General features: G+C 45.5%; 1 protein-coding gene across 2 annotated transcripts in view; it reads right to left on the bottom strand.

Moving 5' to 3' along the window:
• Positions 1–2320: 2320 nt before the first annotated feature.
• Positions 2321–22454, bottom strand: part of vps13d (vacuolar protein sorting 13 homolog D) — a 64619-nt gene continuing 44485 nt past the window's right edge. For both annotated transcript variants that reach the window (XM_071348385.1, XM_071348386.1), the window contains 6 exons: positions 20711–20878; positions 12167–12299; positions 11731–11926; positions 4697–4828; positions 3786–4026; positions 2321–3581 (listed from right to left, as the gene is read on the bottom strand). In XM_071348385.1, coding sequence (XP_071204486.1) covers positions 3450–3581; positions 3786–4026; positions 4697–4828; positions 11731–11926; positions 12167–12299; positions 20711–20878 — 1002 coding nt within the window. In that variant the 3' untranslated portion in view covers positions 2321–3449. The remainder of the gene's footprint in view (positions 3582–3785; positions 4027–4696; positions 4829–11730; positions 11927–12166; positions 12300–20710; positions 20879–22454) is intronic.

Below are 22454 nucleotides of genomic sequence, written 5' to 3'. Positions count from 1 at the left end.
TGCACATTTTAGAGTGGCCTTTTATTGTCCACAGCACAAGGTGCAATGAACATGCTGTTTAATCAGCTTCTTGATATGCCACATATTACTGGCAAAGGAGAAATGTTCGCTAACAGGGAAGTAAACAAATGTGTGCACAAAATGAGAGAAAAAGCTTTTTGTGCATATGGAACATTTCTGGGATCTTTTATTTCAGCTCATGAAACATGGGACCAACACTTTACATGTTGCATTTATATTTTTGTTCAGTGTAGTAATGCTCTTAGTTAGGGTTTAGATACATTGACTATGCTCTCCTCTGTGAAGGGAGCTTTTCCTTGCCACAACCTAATTTCTCTTTTGATGCAAATGAAGTTTGTAACCTCTCCATGACTACCAATGACCTCGGTATGCAAAGACTTCTCCTCACAGTCTTTGTGGGTGAGGGTGGCCCTGAACTACAACTACGCAGAACCTCAGGGCCTGTCTCGCTCCGTAATGTAGGCTCTCTTACAACATTCACCTGACATGAAACTGTAAGGAAAACTAATCTGTGTAATTGTCCAAGCTTTGTACATATTTTTTATAATCACATGAATTCTGGAATCAGACAGACACTTCAGATTGAGTTCAGAGCCAGCTTCCAATCAATGATCAAACACAAAAACCCTGGATTTGATTGAGGTTCTTCTGAGAGCTTTAAAAGACTTCAGCGACTCCAGTGAAGGAGGCAGGGAAATCCAAACGAGCCAGGATCTTTAGATGGCTCATCTCTCACTGTTAAGATCACTGCAGCTTCTTGGGGGCTCAATGGGGGTTTGCGGTCCGATGCCTTGCAAAGCCACTTATTCTAAACCCCCGTAAAAAGGGAATTTCATCCATGTGGGACTGAATGTAGTATGAGAATTCTTAGACTAGGGGCTAACTAGGTGATTAAACATCTTTAAGAGCTCACATTCAGTGCTTGGTGGTCATGTGTGGCTCAGTTGGTCAAGCATGGCGCTTGCAACGTTAGGATCATGGGTTAGAATTCCGCTGGGGCCATCCATACACCTTGTTCTGTGACCACAATATAAAAAAATTACAGTAACACCATGGTAGTGCTTCAGAACCCTTCACCTTGTTGGCACGGCGACTGCTCCATCACCAGGCAGAGTATGTCCTCTAGGAGGGAGTCAGGGAGACAAACGAGCAATGGACTAGCCCCACAGCAAGGGGGAGACCCCAAGCCTCCGCTGACCTGTCAATCAAGAAGAGGGATGGTGGAGCATAGGCCAAGGACTTCAGGAGACTCAACTTCAGTAACAGCATGGAGACAGGTTACAGAGCACAACTATAGTTACCATTTGAAATAAGGTACAATTCTCTGATGTTAAAAGCCCAAATTGTTCCTTTAAAGACGCAGTCTAGCTTTTCCTGTTGAAAAACAATATTCCAAGTATAAATATAGTAAAGTACACAGACTAAAAGGGTGAAAACAAAATAGTGCGCACTAAATGAGCAATAGAGAACAAAAGAGGAAAGCCCACCCTTCCCCCCCACTTGTGCCAGGTCATGAGGATTCCTGGACCACCTACACCACCCTCCAGAATTATTGGGACAGTGAAGCATTTTTCTTCCTTTGGCTCTATATTTGATATTTGTGCTTCTGTAACTTTCTCACTCATAATTCAGGATTATCTTTAATCATGGCAACAACATTAATGTAGAAGTGTTCAGATACATTCTATTCTTATTTACAATAAAAGTGACTCTAAAATGACACATTTACTATTAATTTCTATTGGGCACAAAATAATCTGAAACACAATCAAAACAGAGGAAATGTATCCAACAGATTTGTAGTCACAAGCTTGATGTAGTCATTGCGTGCTAGGAATATGGGACCAAATACTTACCTTTTTACTACTTTACACAAGTCAATTTGTCCCAATACTTTTGCTCCCCTAAAATGGGGGGGACTACTGTATGTACAAAAAGTGCTCTATATTATAAACATGTATTATTACATGTATTATACTATATTATAAATATGGATGAAAACACCCTCAAATTAAAGCTGACAATTAGCACTTTAACCTCATAGTCATTGTTTGATTTCAAATCCAAACTTTGGAGTATAGAGCCAAAAGAAGAAAAAAATGATTCACTGTCACAATAATTACTGAAGGCACTGTATAAAGATGTGCCTTTAAATTAGGTGCTAGCAGTGGGTCCTTAATTTATGTGCAGAGGTAGTTACAGATTGTGCCTTTCATTTGGGTGAATAAACAGTAAGGATGCACCAGATGATATGGAAATCATGACATTTGGTTCAGTAACAGGCACAGAGGGTCCATAGTATTGAGTACTGCAGTTGTGGTGCTTTATTATAAGCAATGTCATCAATTCACTCTCTTTCCTCCTCCTGCACAGGTTAAAGCTCATGCCCTCCACCTTTCACAAGCTTTGGGTGTAACTAAGGCCCCTGGTCTGATCACAGTAGATAGAAACTCAATGTTCAAGGAACACATTCCAAAACCTAGAGCTCTCAGAAGAAATCGGTTAAAAAGGACACTGGTAAAAAAAGTCATTACATAAAACTGTGACCGAAACCAGACAGAGGCCCATGATTGTAAAAGGCTAGGGACTTGAGTGGCAGCTCCCCCGACTGCCTTCCCTGTGTGGTGGGTGTGGCCCAGGTGGAGGGCAAGAGCAGCCAGTGTGTCCCAACTAAGTGTCAGTGCAATGAATTCAACCCCAAAATACTTTTATACACAAAATAAAGACATTTTAAAGGCAGTTTTGTACAGCATTCATTCACTTCATATCAACCCAAATAATTATTATATTGTCCAACTTGGTTATGTACATAGCTATAGTGTTATATTGGTATGTAGCTATATATGTACATAGGTGTCTATACACAAACATAATATAACACTACTCATATGTGTGTACATCTACTGACATATACCAGTCTTATCTTATAAACATTTTTGTAAAATAAAACATCTGTGTCATCGTATTGTGTTCTAAATATACAGAAGTCGATAAAACAGCTGTTGGCATATTTTTTTCTCCCATTGTTTAAACCGTGTACATCTTGGGATGTTGGAACTTCTCAGTCTAAACTATGTTGCGCTACTAAACCAAGTGCAGCGGGGGCCGATCCTGACCCGAGATGGGCTTCACTTCACACAAAGCTGCAGCCAGACCCTAAGCCCTTATACCCATACAGATGGTCAGTCCAACAAGCCCTATCACTTTGCACTGGCCTAGTTTTCTTCATATCAGGGCGGTGGAAAATGAACAGGCTGTTGCCATCCAGGACCAGGATAGGGCATTCCGTCCTTAGAGAGCCATAGGAGAAATTCTCTAGTGATTGTGGATCATATCTCCAGACACTATCGCAACATATTAAAGACGACTACTTTCAGTGGGAAGAAACAGGAAGAACATGTGTATGTGCCACCCTTTCCAGGGGTGAGTTATGAGTCCAATAGTATGCAGTCTTCAGTCTCATTGGGCGGCAGCATGAGCTGCTGCTCGTAGTAAAGGCTCTTGGCATAGTTGATTTCTTGAGAGATTTTTACAGCAAGATTCTCGCTCTTCACATGAACCTATTAGGACATGAGGGAAAATAAAATAAACCTAATTTAACATTGTGGAACCTATGAAAACCATTACCAATATAAAACATTTTCTACTTGGCAAGTAAAAAAAGAAAATGTGCAACATTTTGAATAAATAATAATAATGCAATTACTAAGAAGTGAATTGATTAACACTACAGAATAGTTCTTATAGGGTTGTGGAAGTGTTACCATAGGCTTCTGGTGGGAAGGGCCTGGCATGGCTACGCCACTGCTGGTGCTCTCTGCCTTCTTGGTGAGCTGCACATACACCTTCCCATGGTCCTTTGAGACCAGGCAGTGGTACAGGTCATCATACTTGACCTCCAGGAAAATGGCCTCGCGGTCCACAAATTCACCAGGCTTGAGGAAGTAGACCACTTTGGAAGATATGAGCACGCAGTAGGTGTCTATGGGCTCCACAGCAATGAAGCTAAGTGAGGAGGGAGAGAGAGAAAAACATTTAGAAATCATGACTTGTTTGGCAAAACTGTGTGAGCTGGATAGATCGGAGTTGATTCCCTGCTGAAAATAAAAGCTGGAGGCACTTATTTTCAAGTAACCACTATGCATGTCATTTCCTAAAACTCACATGAGGTTTGCACAACACATGCTAACGTTAACAAACATGGTGTGACCTAGGCAGCCCAGAGGCTGAGCTGAGTAATTGGTTAACATCTCTAGGGTCAGAGGTCAATGGCTAGAGACAGGGTTCTGCTGCCTCTGGATTTATTAGCCTGTGAGAAGACAAATGCTCTCAGGGCCAGCAGAAAGACTGGTTAACCGTCTTACTCACCCTGAGATACTAAATCTTTATTAATAAACTTAAACGTAATGCAATATTAATCAGATCAATCAGAGATGTGAGTTTCTCCAAACTTTTTAAATAAGTCAACATATTCAGCAGGCTTTTGTTCCAGATCATCACCAACTCATCATGGTGTAAATGAAAGACGAGTTGAATCAGGTGTGTTAGAGCAGGGCTGGAGCAAAAGTCTGCACACACTGTGGCCACTGTTCTTACACTAAAGTCCAACCAAAACAAGGGTGACTGGTCAGACAGCAGCTTAACTCTGGAAGCTCAGAACAGGAGTGTGACTCACAACTCAGAGTGGATGCTGTCAGTGAGGTGGAAGAGCTGCTCCTGTCCGTCGGCCTGGGTGGAGGAGAAGCGGGGCAGCAGGCCCTGGGGTCCCTTACAGCATCGTGGCTTCCTCACCCGCAGCACACTCAACCTGCAACACAGGATGGAAAACAAAGAGCGTCAGCAGTCAGTATAGCTTGCCAAATACACAGCATCAATATAACAGCTTTGCTAGCAGCTTTATTAAATACACAGCATCAATAGAACAGCTTAACCAGCAGCTTTATGAAATACACAGCATCAATAGAACAGCTTAACCAGCAGCTTTATGAAATACACAGCATCAATAGAACAGCTTAACCAGCAGCTTTATTAAATACACAGCATCAATAGAACAGCTTAACCAGCAGCTTTATGAAATACACAGCATCAATATAACAGCTTAACCAGCAGCTTTATGAAATACACAGCATCAATAGAACAGCTTAACCAGCAGCTTTATTAAATACACAGCATCAATAGAACAGCTTAACCAGCAGCTTTATGAAATACACAGCATCAATATAACAGCTTAACCAGCAGCTTTATGAAATACACAGCATCAATAGAACAGCTTAACCAGCAGCTTTATGAAATACACAGCATCAATATAACAGCTTAACCAGCAGCTTTATGAAATACACAGCATCAATATAACAGCTTAGCCAGCAGCTTTATGAAATACACAGCATCAATATAACAGCTTAGCCAGCAGCTTTATGAAATACACAGCATCAATACGTCAGCAGCTTTACATATGAGCCAAAAACAGTGTCAACATGGCAGGTCAACACAGTGCGTAAGGTGGTTTATAGAACACTGGTTGAGACTGATTCAGATTGGAAAGGACCTGTGAGGCTGTTGAGAGGTGAAGAGGTCACAGTGCCCTGGTGCCAGCCTGCCTATGCCAGGTCTGAGCTAAGGTTTCCCCTTCAGACACCCCCTCCACCCCCCCTCTCATTCCGGCTGCCAGTCAGCCTGGTCCCGGCTGGAATTCCCACATCTGGCTTGAATCTGCCGGGGCTGCGCTCTTTTGATTAGGGCCCGATGGGCTCCGGTGGATTCACAAAGGCGGCACTGTGCTGCTCTGCTCTACCCGGCTGGGCTGGGGGGGTTTGCTTTTCTTGGGGAGAGACAGGTTCCAGGCTGTCTGCAGCTGGAGCCGCTGATGTGGTGGAATGGGAGCGTGTGGGGAGTCTGGGCGCCGGGAGCCAGGGGGCTGTATATGATGAGGGCTCCTCGGGCTGGCTGGCCGGCTAGGTAAGTAAGTAAGTAGGTGGGTGTGTGGACAAAGAGATGAAGAGAGGCGTCACGGGTGAGAAATGGGGGGGGGGGGGGGGGCACAGCTCCACATCAGTGTAAATAGCGTAGGACAAGCCAGGTCTACTAGAATGGCAGCGTAGCTGTGACATTCGAGAAGGAGAGAGAGAAGCGTTCCAGCCTTGTGGGCAGCTCTGGAGATGAGAGGGCAGATCTGGCCCTCTAGCCTGGCAAGCGGGGTTCATCTGTGGGTCAGGCTCTGGAGGCCTGCCTGGAGGAGGAACCGACTGCTGTCAGCACCGCCCTGCTCCGGCCGTTCTCCTCCAGGAGACAGCACCGCCCAATCTCCTACATTGCCCCTGGCCCTAGGCACTTCATGCAGATCAGAGCAGATTGGATGGGTAGTTACTGCATAAGCAATATGCTAGTAATTCCACTATGCCATCTGGAAGGCTGAATTTTCAGATCCAAATTGATATATGAGGAGGTCACTTAGGACCTTTCCTATTGGACAAGCTCAGTTGGTAGTTCCTCCATTTGAAAATCTTATGGAGCTTATAAAATGTGACCCTACAGCCATGAGTGAACACCTAACAGCAATTGGCTCAAGTGTTCATGGCATGCACTGCAGAGAGGTATAACTTGTTAGAAGATAGATTATATGAAATGTCTCAACTGTACAGAAGTGAATATCTTGGAATGCGGGTGGAATAACCCCCATCCTCCTAGAGATGTGGAATGGCGGTTATGCTAAAACACATTCCGTAACAGTGTGTAGATGGCTTGTGGTGAGACACATCATTAGCATGTCTGTCTGGCATTTCTTACGCAGGGTTGACAAAATAAAAACATTCCTCTCCTCTCACTTTCCAGCCCTGTGGTTTCACTGTGAAGTCGCTGCTGTTGTCATGCTGATTTTCTATGTTGGGCCAGAAAGAGTGGGTGGACTTGCTTTGTGCATAGTCTAGATTTCTCCTTGGTTCATTCATTTAAACCAACATATTGAATACGTCTAAATCTGATGACAATCCATAACTAATATATCAACAACACTGCTACCTAGGTCAATTACGCACTGTAATGTGCTGTACATCTTTCCCATAAGCGGGTTTTGAAAACATGGGTCTAATGTTCTGTTTCTCCTCAGTGTAGTGTAGTGAAGGAATGCCTAGGACTGAGTTGACAGTGTGCTGAGGGGATGTGAGGAGTGCGTCTCTCCTGCTTTGTTTGGGAATTGTAATTGAGCTGGCTCTAGAGGGTTGCCAGGACCGAGGGAAGGGGAGTGTGTGTGTATGTGTGAGAGAGAAAGTGTGGGTGTGTGTGTGTGTGTGAGAGAGAGACAGAGCGACGGCAGGGTGAGATTGTGTGTGTGTGTGTCTGTGTGGCGGGAGGGTTGTGTGAAAGACAGGAGGGAGAGTTCACGAGCAGGGCAGGAGAGCAAGGGGAGTGCGAACCATCACACAACGTCTGCTTCTCATTGACTTGTTTATTTCCTAGTATGTGCTTTTCTGGAGATGTGATCTGAGCCAGTCATACAGAGGGTAAAGAGAAAGGGCTTCATGCACAGTGAAGAAGGTCATGTGATGAGCAACTCAATCCACAGTAGGGAGGAACTGTATATAACCCCACCATTGTTCCTTTAAATCATTTTACAGCTTTTCTTCTGTATGCGATGGTATCACATCAATATCACTGCTTGATTAATAGGCATGACAGTGTTGGGGAGCATGTGTGTTAGTATGTGAGTGTGTTGGTATGTGAGAGTGTAAGTGTGTATGCGAGTGAAAGCAGTAGTGTGTGTGTTTAGTCTACCTGTGTGAGTGTGTTATTAAGTGGGTGTGATAGCGTGGTCAGTGTCTGCTGTGAACCATGATTCCGGCACATTCTCTGGGTTGAACTCTGGCTGAACTTGTAGACACACTGTGGCAGGCACGCTTCGGATGCCCCCCCCCTTCCTCTCCCTTCGCTCCCTTCTCCTCCGCTCCCCTCCCTCACACAGCAGAAACAGTTCATCTGCAGGTTCCTTATTGTTCCCTGTACACGCACACACCTCTAAATCAACCCCTTAAATGCAAGCACTGGCTTTCTTGATGTCTATAATATTCTCCTCGGGTATGCAATCTGGTTTCCGCTCACATTATTGATGTGTCACCGCAACCTTAAAAGGTACTAAATGATGTCACCATTGCCCTTGATTCTAAGCAATGTTGTGCTGCTATTTTTATCGACTTGGCCAAAGCTTTTGATACGGTAGACCATTCCATTCTTGTGGGCCGGCTAAGGAGTATTGGCGTCTCTGAGGGGTCTTGGCCTGGTTTGCTAACTACCTCTCTCAAAGAGTGCAGTGTATAAAGTCAGAACATGTGCTGTCTCAGTCACTGCCTGTCACCAAGGGAGTACCCCAAGGATCGATCCTAGGCCCCACGCTCTTCTCAATTTACATCAACATAGCTCAAGCAGTAGAAAGCTCTCTCATCCATTTATATGCAGATGATATATATAGTTTTATACTCAGCTGGCACCTCCCCGGATTTTGTGTTAAATGCTCTACAACAAAGCTTTCTTTGTTCTGAACACCTCCAAAACAAGGGCCATGTGGTTTGGTAAGAAGAATGCCCCTCTCCCCACCAGTGTGATTACTACCTCTGAGGGTTTAGAGGTTGAGGTAGTCACCTCATACAAGTACTTGGGAGTTTGGCTAGACGGTACACTGTCCTTCTCCTAGCACATATCAAAGCTGCAGACTAAGGTTAAATCTAGACTTGGTTTCCTCTATCGTAATCGCTCCTCTTTCACCCCAGCTGCCAAACTAACCCTGATTCAGATGAGCATTCTACCCATGCTAGATTACGACAACGTAATTTATAGATCGACAGGTAAGGGTGTTCTCGAGCGGCTAGATGTTCTTTACCATTCGGCCATCAGATTTGCCACCAATGCTCCTTATAGGACACATCACGGCACTCTATACTCCTCTGTAAACTGGTCTTCTCTGTATACACGTCGCAAGACACACTGGTTGATGCTCATTTATAAAACCCTCTTAGGCCTCACTCCCCACTATCTGAGATACCTAGTGCAGCCCTCATCCTCCACATACAATGCCCGTCCTGCCAATCACATTATGTTAAAGGTCCCCAAAGCACACACATCCCTGGGTCGCTCCTCTTTTCAGTTCGCTGCAGCTAGTGACTGGAACGAGCTGCAACAAACACTCAAACATGACAGTTTTATCTCTTCATTCAAATACTCAATCATGGACACACTTACTGACAGTTGTGGCTGCTTTGTGTTATGTATTGTTGTCTCTACCTTATTGCCCTTTGTGCTGGTGTCTGTGCTCAATAATGTCTGTACCATGTTTTGTGCTGCTACCATGTGGTGTTGCTACCATGTGGTGTTGCTACCATGGTGTTGTCATGTGTTGCTACCATGCTGTGTTTTCATGTGTTGCTGCCATGCTGTTGATATTGCCTTAGGTCTCTCTTTATTTAGTGTTGTCTCGTTGTGATGTGTGTTTTGTCCTACATTTGTATTTCATTTTTTATCCCAGTCCCCGTTCCCGCAGGAGGCCTTCATTGTAAATAAGAATTTGTTCTTAACTGACTTGCCTAGTTAAATAAAAAATAAAATCACACACACAGACAACACCATTTCCTAGTCAACACCCCCCCACACAAACACACCACCCACAGCGACATGCATTAGTGCAATCAGTTATATTTACCATTCCAAGTACACAAATACCATTGTGCGCTTGGTCTGCCTAACATATACACACACTGTACAAATGGCTTGAACTCCCAGACAGCCTGTGTAATACAACCTGCGTGTGGCTTTAAAACCAGTGAGAGCTGGAGAGGACAAAGACAGGCTCCAATATAACAGTGCTGAGCCCAGTCAGTAGGTGTCACACCTTGTGTATGTGTGAGTTAAAGAGAGTGGCTGTGAGGATCGTTACCTGCCATGCTGCGCTGCTATAGACTCTAATTGGGGGAGAGGCTTGACCCAGCATCAAGCCAGCCGACCCCATTAAAAATGGCAGGTGGCATTTACAAGCACATCTGGTGGGTTTAGTTGGCGTGCACAAACAGGAGTATGTGAGTGTCACACAAAATTCTGAAGAAATACATGAGAACCTGCACCATATTAAAGTAACTGTCCAGTGTTTTCAGATTTCTATGAAATATGACCTATAATTAATTACATTGAGTGAAATAATTAGGCATTTTACATTTTATTAAAGTCCCAGTACAGTCAAACTAGAATGTATTGTGTTTTATATACATTTCCCCACACTATGAGGTTGGAACAATATTGTGAAAATGATAATGCCTTTTAGTGTAAGAGCTGTTTGAAAAGACCACTGGATATTTTTGCCCGTTAGGTGGGATGGAGATTTATATTAGTAAAAAAAAAAGAAGTTTTATTTAACCCTCATTTAACTAGGCAAGTCAGTTTAGAACAAATTCTTATTTACAATGACGGCCTACACCAGCCAAACCTGGACGATGCTGGGCCAATAGTGTGCCGCACTATCACGGCCGGATGTGATACAGCCTGGATTCGAACCAGGGACTGTAGTGACGTTTCTTGCACTGAGATGCAGTGCCTTAGAACGCTACGCCACTCAGAAGTTAATAGACCAATAAGAAAGAGAGTTCCAAATCTCTCTACCAATAACAGCTAGTTTTCCCTTCACCACTCTCAGACCACACCCACACTGTCCTAACAATATGTAGTTCATGTGTCGGGGCTAGGGTCAGTCTGTTATATCTGGAGTCTCTCTGACTGACTGACTGACTCACTCACTGCCTCTCTCTCTCTGCCTGCCTCCCTCCCTCTGCCTCTCTGCCTCCCTCCCTCTGCCTCTCTGCCTCCCTCCCTCTCTCTGCCTCCCTCCCTCTCTCTCTCTGCCTCCCTCCCTCTCTCTCTCTGCCTCCCTCCCTCTCTCTCTCTGCCTCCCTCCCTCTCTCTCTCTGCCTCCCTCCCTCTCTCTCTCTGCCTCCCTCCCTCTCTCTCTCTGCCTCCCTCTCTCTCTCTGCCTCCCTCTCTCTCTCTGCCTCCCTCTCTCTCTCTGCCTCCCTCTCTCTCTCTGCCTCCCTCTCTCTCTCTGCCTCCCTCTCTCTCTCTGCCTCCCTCTCTCTCTCTGCCTCCCTCTCTCTGCCTCCCTCTCTCTGCCTCCCTCTCTCTGCCTCCCTCTCTCTGCCTCCCTCTCTCTGCCTCCCTCTCTCTGCCTCCCTCTCTCTGCCTCCCTCTCTCTGCCTCCCTCTCTCTGCCTCCCTCTCTCTGCCTCCCTCTCTCTGCCTCCCTCTCTCTGCCTCCCTCTCTCTGCCTCCCTCTCTCTGCCTCCCTCTCTCTGCCTCCCTCTCTCTGCCTCCCTCTCTCTGCATTGGACCTTTAAGTATGTTAAAAAAGCAGCTTTTCTGTGTTGGAATGGTGTGGGCATACCCCAACAACAGAATGGTGTGGGCATACCCCAACAACAGAATGGTGTGGGCATACCCCAACAACAGAATGGTGTGGGCGTATACCGGTCATTAAAAATATTAATGCGAGTAGACCCCTGACTGGCCAGCTCCTCCTCAGGAGGATGACATCATCCTCTGAGGAAATAGCAAGCATTTTTTAAACGATTGGTTCCCATTGAGAGTGGCAGTGATATAATGGTTTTTCTTTGAAAGTTGCCATTTAGGAGTAATTCTCATGGTAAAATTGGTGTTATGACATGTCTCTCCGGGTTTAGGCACAAACCTGTGGTTACTGAGGCTGGCCATGTCTCGGACCGTCTGTGCTGTCTCCGAGGCAAAGTCCAGTGCACCGGCCACCGGCTTGGTCACCGTACCAACCAGTCCTTTCCCCAGGCCAGAGAAGAAGCCGCTGACTCCTCCCTCAGTCTTCACCCCCTCCACTGTGGACGTGATGACGCTGGTCAACCCTCCGATGATACCTGTGAGACACCAGATAAGAACCAGGTGTGACTCCTCACGAACAGCTAAATGGATTCTGATGTATTACAGATTAAAAAGGCCTGATCGTCCACACTGTGCAATGGAACCCAGCGGATCTGTCTAATGTTTGAGTAATAAAATGTAAGTGCCATATTGAAAGTGAAAGACAGACTACAGTCAGTAGTGGTATTACTACAGTATTATTAGTAGCGCTACAGTATTACTGTAATAGTACATACCATGAGCCAATCCATGAATCCCAGCCACCAGATGCTCTCCGCTGGTGGCGCCATGGTAACGGATGTACTCTCTTTCGTTCTGATGTCGATTGTCCATGGTCTTTCCCAACCCGTCCGACAAAGTCCCTGCAAACTAAGACAGAGAGAGAAATTCTCTTCGGTCAGTCTTTTTCACACCATATCAGCAGAACCCTTCATTTCAAGCATGTTTTATACACAGTATTTGGAAATAGTCTTGAATAATGCAGAATCACCTCTTAGAAAAGGTGTACCTCAAGGCTCAGTTTTGGCCACCCTTCTATATTTATAAATGATTTAAAAAGGTATTAAAAAGATTCAGTTCGACCACATAGTACAACTCTTTGCTCCCACACGCTATGTAGGGGCCATTAGACCAGTGCAGCCCTCACACTAGGTCTTGCAGTGGAATGATGGTTTGGCATTATGTCTTCCTCTCTTTCAAACTTATAAACTTTATCAACTTTATAATATAAAGGATACTAACTCAAGTCTAAGCCATCCAACAAAACCACCTAACTCATACTGAAAATGTTGTCAATTTCTTTCCAGTGATGGGGGAAGAAATCGATACAGTATCACAATATTATATAGATAATGACTCCAAGTATTGATCACTTTTTGTTGTTAGTTAACGTTAGCTAGTGCTAGTTGGCTGTTCCTGCTCCAAAACTCTGGTATCTCTCTTTCTATAGCATGTTCTCCATCTTCTTGAGGCAAAACTTTCTAATTTCTTCTCTTGTCCCTCTGCCACAGATTGTTTTCAAATATATTGCTCACTATCAAAATCACAATAAAATTGCAGTATTGAATCGCAATTCATATAGAATCACAATACATATAATATCGGCACCTAAGTAGCGTGATATCATATTGTGAGGTCCCTGGCAATTCCAAGCCCAATTTATTTCCTTTTATCGTTTACCAGTGATTCCTGAGATGAGCTGCTGTTTGAGTGGCCATATTAAAACACAAATGCGTGTCACATATCCAGAGCTCACAACCTCACTGAGTGAAAAAGTTCTACAGTAGCCCAATGCTGGTGGGCTGGTTCGCATTCCCCACAGCTGAACTAGAGAGACAGGGGGGACTGATAGAGAAGAAAACAGATTTTACATTTTTGCCTGCCTTATCCATCTGGCCAATATATCAGCAAGTAATTTGTCTGCTGGAGTGGAGTGCCTTCACACCCCCATCTTTCCCCAGCGCTGACCTGTCTCTCCCCCTCCTCCTATCCCCTCTCCTCCCTTCCACCCAGCAGGTGCCCGCTGGAAGTGGGTTTGTGTTACGGGGGGAGCTCCCCAGAGGAAGCTGGGTTCTGTGTAAACACACCCGGGCCCTCCGCCGCTCTGCAGCCAGCGCCAAGCCTGAACTTGGGATGACCTCGCCAAGCAAAGTCCCCGGAGAGTTCATTGGAAGGCCAGCACGAACTCTCTCCTTCGATTTTTTTATTTTATTCCCCCTCTTTGTGAAACAAAACCAATGTACGTACCAGACCTGTATCCCAAGGGAGTGAGGAGTGAGGGGGAGATAAAGATGCTTTCAAGTTTACACCCCCCCTCCCCTTCTATGCTGAAGGACACACACAATGTGAAACTGGGGCCCGTCTGGTGTGTTAATGTTGGGTGATCAAGGAAGGGATCTCAGAGATTACATGGCGTGTCAGTCATTAAAGGGGTGAAGGTGCATCAGATGAAACTAAACCCAGCAAGGAACAAGGAAACTGTGTGGTTTTACATGTGGTGTGTAGGTGACCAGCTGCAACATAACACGCGCACAAACATAAGCACGCCAATATTTTTTGACCAAGTTCCATTTTCCTATCAATAATTTTGAAGTCTCAATTAAACCTGCAATAATGTCCTCAATGTAGGCTAGCTATGTATATGGAACGGGTCAAATAGGTCTATATAGCAAGAGTTTTTAGTAGGTCTGCTACCCGGGCCAGGCAATGAGTTGAGCAGACCAACCCATAAAAAGGAGAAAAATAACATCCATAAAGAAAGCATAACAACCATCAAGTGGAAATGCAGAAGCAGTTAGGCTAAAGGTTCATGGCTGTAGAGGCCTACATAAACTAAACTCAGCAAAAAAAGAAACGTCCCTTTTTCAGGACCCTGTCTTCAAAGATAATTAGTAAAAATCCAAATAACTTCACAGATCTTCATTGTAAAGGGTTTAAACACTGTTTCCCATGCTTGTTCAATGAACCATAAACAATTAATGAACATGCACACGTGGAATGGTCGTTAAGACAGCTTACAGACGGTAGGCAATTAAGGTCCCAGTTATGAAAACTTAGGACACTAAAGAGGCCTTTCTACACCAAAAGAAAGATGCCCAGGGTCCCTGCTCATCTGCGTGAACGTGCCTTAGGCATGCTGCAAGGAGGCATGAGGACTGCAGATGTGGTCAGGGCAATAAATTGCAATGTCCGTACAGTGAGACACCTAAGACATCGCTACAGGGAGACAGGATGGACAGCTGATCGTCCTCGCAGTGGCAGACCACGTTTTTACTTCCGGCGCCGAAAAGAGATGGCCGCCTCGCTTCGCGTTCCTTGGAAAATATGCAGTATTTTGTTTTTTTATGTGTTATTTCTTACATCGGTACCCAAGGTAATCTTAGGTTTCATTACATACAGTCGGGAGGAACTACTGAATATACGATTAACGTCAACTCATCATCGTTCCTACCAGGAATATGACTTTCCCGAAACGGATCCAGTGTTTTGCCTTCCACCCAATACAATGGATCTGATCCCAGCCGGCGACCCTGTGTGACGCCGTAAAAGGGGCAAACGAGGCGGTCTCGTGGTCAGGCTTCGGAGACGGGCACATCGCGCTCCACTCCCTAGCATACTACTCGCCAATGTCCAGTCTCTTGACAATAAGGTTGATGAAATCCGAGCACGGGTAGCATTCCAGAGAGACATCAGGGATTGCAACGTGCTCTGCTTCACGGAAACATGGCTAACTCAAGAGACGCTAACGGAGTCGGTGCAGCCAGCTGGTTTCTTCATGCATCGCGCCGACAGAAACAAACATCTTTCTGGTAAGAAGAGGGGCGGGGGGGTATGCCTTATGATTAACGAGACGTGGTGTGATCATCATAACAACACACAGGAACTCAAGTCATTCTGTTCACCTGATCTAGAACTCCTCACAATCAAATGTCGACCGCATTATCTACCAAGGGAATTCTCTTCAATCATAATCACAGCCGTATATATTCCCCCCCAAGCAGACACATCGATGGCCCTGAACAAACTTTATCTGACTCTTTGTAAACTGGAAACCACACACCCTGAGGCTGCATTCATCGTAGCTGGGGATTTTAACAAGGCTAATCTAAAAACAAAACTCCCTAAATTCTATCAGCATATCGATTGTGCTACCAGGGCTGGAAAAACCCTAGATCATTGTTATACTAATTTCCGCAACGCATATAAGGCCCTCCCCCGCCCCCCTTTCGGAAAAGCTGACCACGACTCCATTTTGTTGATTCCAGCCTACAAACAGAAACTAAAACAACAAGCTCCCGCGCTCAGGTCTGTTCAACGCTGGTCCGACCAATCTGAATCCACGCTTCAAGACTGCTTCGATCACGCGGATTGGAATATGTTCCGCATTGCGTCCAACAACAATATTGACGAATATGCTGATTCGGTGAGCGAGTTCATTAGGAAGTGCATTGACGATGTCGTACCCACAGCAACGATTAAAACATTCCCAAACCAGAAACCGTGGATTGACGGCAGCATTCGCGTGAAACTGAAAGCGCGAACCACTGCTTTTAACCAGGGCAAGGTGACCGGAAGCATGACCGAATACAAACAGTGTAGCTATTCTCTCCGCAAGGCAATCAAACAGGCTAAGTCCCAGTACAGAGACAAAATCGAGTCGCAATTCAACAGCTCAGACACAAGAGGTATGTGGCAGGGTCTACAGTCAATCACGGATTACAAAAAGAAAACCAGCCCCGTCGCGGACCAGGATGTCTTGCTCCCAGACAGGCTAAACAACTTTTTTGCCCGCTTTGAGGACAATACAGTGCCACTGACACGGCCCCCTACCAAAACCTGCGGGCTCTCCTTCACTGCAGCCGAGGTGAGTAAAACATTTAAACGTGTTAACCCTCGCAAGGCTGCAGGCCCAGACGGCATTCCCAGCCGCGTCCTCAGAGCATGCGCAGACCAGCTGGCTGGTGTGTTTACGGACATATTCAATCAATCCTTATCCCAGTCTGCTGTTCCCACATGCTTCAAGAGGGCCACCATTGTTCCTGTTCCCAAGAAAGCTAAGGTAACTGAGCTAAACGACTACCGCCCCGTAGCACTCACTTCCGTCATCATGAAGTGCTTTGAGAGACTAGTCAAGGACCATATCACCTCCACCCTACCGGACACCCTAGACCCACTCCAATTTGCTTACCGACCCAATAGGTCCACAGACGACGCAATCGCAACCACACTGCACACTGCCCTAACCCATCTGGACAAGAGGAATACCCATGTGAGAATGCTGTTCATCGATTACAGCTCAGCATTTAACACCATAGTACCCTCCAAACTCGCCATCAAGCTCGAGACCCTGGGTCTCGACCCCGCCCTGTGCAACTGGGTCCTGGACTTCCTGACGGGCCGCCCCCAGGTGGTGAGGGTAGGTAACAACATCTCCACCCCGCTGATCCTCAACACTGGGGCCCCACAAGGGTGCGTTCTGAGCCCTCTCCTGTACTCCCTGTTCACCCACGACTGCGTGGCCATGCACGCCTCCAACTCAATCATCAAGTTTGCGGATGACACTACAGTGGTAGGCTTGATTACCAACAACGACGAGACGGCCTACAGGGAGGAGGTGAGGGCCCTCGGAGTGTGGTGTCAGGAAAATAACCTCACACTCAACGTCAACAAAACAAAGGAGATGATTGTGGACTTCAGGAAACAGCAGAGGGAGCACCCCCCTATCCACATCGACGGGTCAGTAGTGGAGAAGGTGGAAAGTTTTAAGTTCCTCGGTGTACACATCACGGACAAACTGAATTGGTCCACCCACACAGACAGCGTTGTGAAGAAGGCGCAGCAGCGCCTCTTCAACCTCAGGAGGCTGAAGAAATTCGGCTTGTCACCAAAAGCACTCACAAACTTCTACAGATGCACAATCGAGAGCATCCTGTCGGGCTGTATCACCGCCTGGTACGGCAACTGCTCCGCCCACAACCGTAAGGCTCTCCAGAGGGTAGTGAGGTCTGCAGAACGCACCACCGGGGGCAAACTACCTGCCCTCCAGGACACCTACACCACCCGATGTCACAGGAAGGCCATAAAGATCATCAAGGACAACAACCACCCAAGCCACTGCCTGTTCACCCCGCTATCATCCAGAAGGCGAGGTCAGTACAGGTGCATCAAAGCAGGGACCGAGAGACTGAAAAACAGCTTCTATCTCAAGGCCATCAGACTGTTAAACAGCCACCACTAACATTTAGCGGCCGCTGCCAACATACTGACTCAACTCCAGCCACTTTAAAAATGGGAATTGATGGAAATTATGTAAAAATGTACCACTAGCCACTTTAAACAATGCCACTTAATATAATGTTTACATACCCTACATTACCCATCTCATATGTATATACTGTACTCTATATCATCTACTGCATCTTGCCATGCCGTTCTGTACCACCACTCATTCATATATCTTTATGTACATATTCTTTATCCCTTTACACTTGTGTGTGTGTATAAGGTAGTAGTTGTGGAATTGTTAGGTTAGATTACTTGTTGGTTATTACTGCATTGTCGGAACTAGAAGCACAAGCATTTCGCTACACTCGCATTAACATCTGCTAACCATGTGTATGTGACTAATAAAATTTGATTTGATTTGATTTGTAACAACACCTGCACAGGATCGGTACGTCCGAACATCACACCTGCGGGACATGTACAGGATGCCAACAACAACTGCCCAAATTACACCAGAAACGCACAATCCCTCCATCAGTGCTCAGACTGTCCGCAATAGGCTGAGAGAGGCTGGACTGAGGGCTTGTAGGCCTGTTGTAAGGCAGGTCCTCACCAGACATCACCGGCAACAACGTCGCCTTTGGGCACAAACCCACCGTCGCTGGACCAGACAGGACTGGCAAAAAGTGCTCTTCACTGACGAGTCGCGGTTTTGTCTCACCAGGGGTGATGGTCAGATTCGCGTTTATCGTCGAAGGAATGAGCGTTACACTGAGGCCTGTACTCTGGAGCGGGATCGATTTGGAGGTGGAGGGTCCGTCATGGTCTGGGGCGGTGTGTCACAGCATCATCGGACTGAACATTCTCCTCCCTCATGTGGTACCCTTCCTGCAGGCTCATCCTGACATGACCCTCCAGCATGACAATGCCACCAGCCATACTGCTCGTTCTGTGTGTGATTTCCTGCAAGACAGGAATGTCAGTGTTACTGCTATGGCCAGCGAAGAGCCCAGATCTCAATTCCATTGAGCACGTCTGGGACCTGCTGGATCGCAGGGTGAGGGCTAGGGCCATTCCCCCCAGAAATGTCCGGGAACTTGCAGGTGCCTTGGTGGAAGAGTGGGGTAACATCTCACAGCAAGAACTGGCAAATCTGGTGCAGTCCATGAGGAGATGTACTGCAGTACTTAATGCAACTGGTGGCCACACCAGTTACTGACTGATACTTTTGATTTTGTCTCAGTTGTTGAATCTTGTTATGTTCATCCAAATACTTACACAGGCTAAGTTTGCTGAAAATAAACGCAGTTGACAGTGAGAGGATGTTTCTTTTTTTGCTGAGTTTATATGATGATGCTGCCACAAGTGAGAAATTATGCACAATTAGATGACTGGTTTAACATGGTTAAGTGACATAACTAGTGTTTTGCTTCTTTTTGACACCATACTTCTTGAGCTGATTTAAATGAGTTAATAACAAGGTAATTCATTTAATCATGACACTTAAATACCATTGGGAGATTAACTTTTTTCCATTGAATACTGTGGCACGGAATGTTTATAAGGCACACATCTTAGCAAGCCATTTTTATTAGAAGTTGGAAACCCCTGTGTGTGTGTGTGTGTGGGGGCATGCCCGTGTGCATAGGGGCTCCTCCTATTTTATTATTGTTCAGCAAACAAAGCGATTGTTCACAATTTGATTAGAAGAAAGAAAAACATTTAAGTAAACTAATGATGACATTTTGTTTTTCTTCAGAGAGGGAGGAGTATGTCAAGTCAGTGGACAAGAAGTCATCCTTCATTTTCAGGAGAGCAAACGTTACATAACACTGCCTTGACAGAGTGTTTAGGCTCGCAGATACAAAGATTTCAACCAGTCAACAGGAGCAGAGCTGCCTTAAACTAGGATTATGGATTAGCCTCAATGGGAAAAGTTGGTGTGCCAGGATCTCACAACCTCAATGTGTGTGTTCCCGAGCGTAGGCAGACACAGGGATTCCATTTGCAATAAGCAACAGCAAGTTACAGTTGCAAAGCAGAGCTGAAATCTGGGGCAGGACGCGAGTGGTGTGTGTGGGCCTGGGACCATGGGCTGGTCAAGAGCTAAGACAAGGGCTGTGTGACCGGGCCTACTGGCTGTCTGATATTCATGACATCAATGCCGCAGCACAAATACGAGTAAATTGCCGTGCAGGGAGAGGGGACAAAGAGAGACAGAGAGAGGGGGAGGGAGGGAATGAGAGAGCGCTAGAGCACAGAAAGAGAGAGAGGGGGAGACAGAAAGAGAGCGAGCTGACTGACATTAAGCTGGCTGACACAGTTTGGCAGGGGGAGTGTGTGGGGCTGCCTGTAACTTCCAGAGGCCTGCTGAGAGCTGGCTGAGGATAGGGGAGAGAGTAGGACTTGGGGCTAAATGGCTGGGTTCTGGACTGACAACGTTCCAAAACCAGAATGGGTCCTTTAGCTTGGAACAGTGCCCCCCAGGACACGTCTCATTGTAATGTAGAGGAACTGATTACTGTTCAGGGACAGAATGGTCAAAGGGTTGGGGCATTACACTGGTCCTTGGAAGGTTACTGATCAAGAAAATAGAACATATACAGACCTGCTATAAAAGTGTCATATCCTCTATGTATTCACTAAGAGTATCCATTAAATATAACAATATTTTAGATGTTTGCTAAGAGTTGGTCAGCTCTAGGGTCAGGTAGTTATACAACTGTAATGCTCTTGAGTTTTCTCTGCTGTTCCATCTCCTTTCCTGGAAGCCACATAACATTTAGTGACAGAGCAGATACACGCACTGATCCATCAAAGTAAGCAGAGGCCAATTTTCATGGAAAGTGATAGAAAAGCCTCAGCGCACAGAACAACGTGTGTGTGTGTGTGTGTGTGTGTGTGTGTGTGTGTGTGTGACATCAAGGAGGAGACCTTCGCCTCGTCTCATTTCAGCTTAGTAGTCTTGAAACTGGGACACCTACTGTAATTTCATAATGCAAATTTAAACACAATCAACATCAACACAGAGCACAGGTAAACCCCAACAACGATACCTTGGCGGCGGAGTTGGACACTCCGTGGGTGACGTTGCGGATGAGCCCGCCCACATTGCCGTACTTGATAAGCTCGGAGACGCCCTCGGTGACATCATTGAGCAGTCCCATGGGGTTCCCCAGGAAGTCCACCGAGCCGAGTATCTGAGCCGCCTGGCTAATCAGCTCCTGAAGAGGAACACATCAATGGGATTGGCTGTGAAGTGCAACAGCAACAAAACCTGTGAGATGCAGCAGCACCTGATTGGTTACTTCACTGTGACCAGGGATTGAATGGAAGTTTGAAGTGAAGCATTGACCCATTGACCAGACACTAGAAAAAGTTTGATTTAAAACAATCATTGTGGATAATACTTGCAAAGAGCCTCCTCCTCCACAGTCCTGCCGGGATTGTTTTGGGGGGATACATTTTTTTATGTTGTCTCCCCAAAGCAGTCTCTGTTTAATAGAGAGCTCTACATTTGCGTTGTCATTAAGTAGTAGAACAGATGGTAAACATGGGATTGTTTTTGATATTACAACAGAGCGCACAAGGCAGATCATATTCCAGAAGTATTTTACCCTTTGGCATTCCCACATCATATGGAAGAAGGTGCCCTGAGTGTCATTAGAGCAGAGAGTACAATTATGTGATGGTTTGGCTTTGACTTGATATAATTTCCAGGGAGTAAAATAAGTTCTGTGAATTTCTGGAAGATAAAGCTATATTGTGCCATATTGTTTGCCAATTGAGAACATTGTTGAATGATTGTAGATCTTTATTCCACAATATGTCAATTTAAAGAGGCTTGGACGAGGCCTTTACTAGAAGGGAATACATTTCAGAGACGAGACCTTTTTTTCTAAGCAATACCTTATGAAAGGTATAAAGGCTGATCTTTGTTTCCCAAGGTATCACCAAACGTAATTGTAAGTAGAAAAATAACAAGGTGCCAGGCAGGTTGTGCTTTTGTTGGATGTCTTGGAATGCGCAGAGACCCTCATCCCCAAGAATATCTGAAAGTGTGTGCACTCCATTGTCATGCCACAGGGGAAAGTAGATAGGGCCTCCCACCCGGAGACCAAGATTATGGAAAACAAACAGAAACGGTGTGTGAAACGATAGGGCCAAATCTTAATTTAGATTGTTTCAGAAGAACATTGGAATAAATGAGGTCTTGTAATCTGTGCGGGTGAAAACATTTTCTTCTATAGGACGCCATGACAAGCAAGCTTCTGGATTTAACCAAGTAGCAAGAGAACGCAGAGCAAGGACCAAGTCTACCATTGGAAGATTTGGAAGTTTAGTCCACCTGAGGTTTTTTGTCTCTGTAATATGGAGGTGGTGCTATAGGGAGCATTGACCTGAAACAATTTTTTTGTGGAAGGATGTTGATTTGAACAACTGAAATGAATAGGGAGATGTAGTCTGTCTACATTTGAACACCCAGATATATAAAATTGTGGACCACTAGGATATTTAAAGGAATAGACGACTCTGGTCTATAGTCTAGTGGTAATAATGCAGACCCTCAATTGATCTTGTATCCTGCAATTTTCCTAAAAATCTGAAGATATCTAAAAGGTGGGGAAGAGACTGAGGAACTTTCTGGAAGAATAATAATGTAATCAGCATATAGCGATAAGTGATGTTTGGTGCCATAGATTATGATAGGATCATGGCAGCCTGATTGGCGTGCTGTCTGGGCTATGGGTTCAACAGATAAGACAAATAACAAGGAAGAAAGAGGACAGCCCTGGAGAG

Source organism: Salvelinus alpinus, chromosome 17, assembly GCF_045679555.1.
Source record: "Salvelinus alpinus chromosome 17, SLU_Salpinus.1, whole genome shotgun sequence".
Classification (NCBI taxonomy): domain Eukaryota; kingdom Metazoa; phylum Chordata; class Actinopteri; order Salmoniformes; family Salmonidae; genus Salvelinus; species Salvelinus alpinus.
Note: the sequence above shows the minus strand (reverse complement) of the source record. Positions and strands in the feature narration are given on the sequence as shown.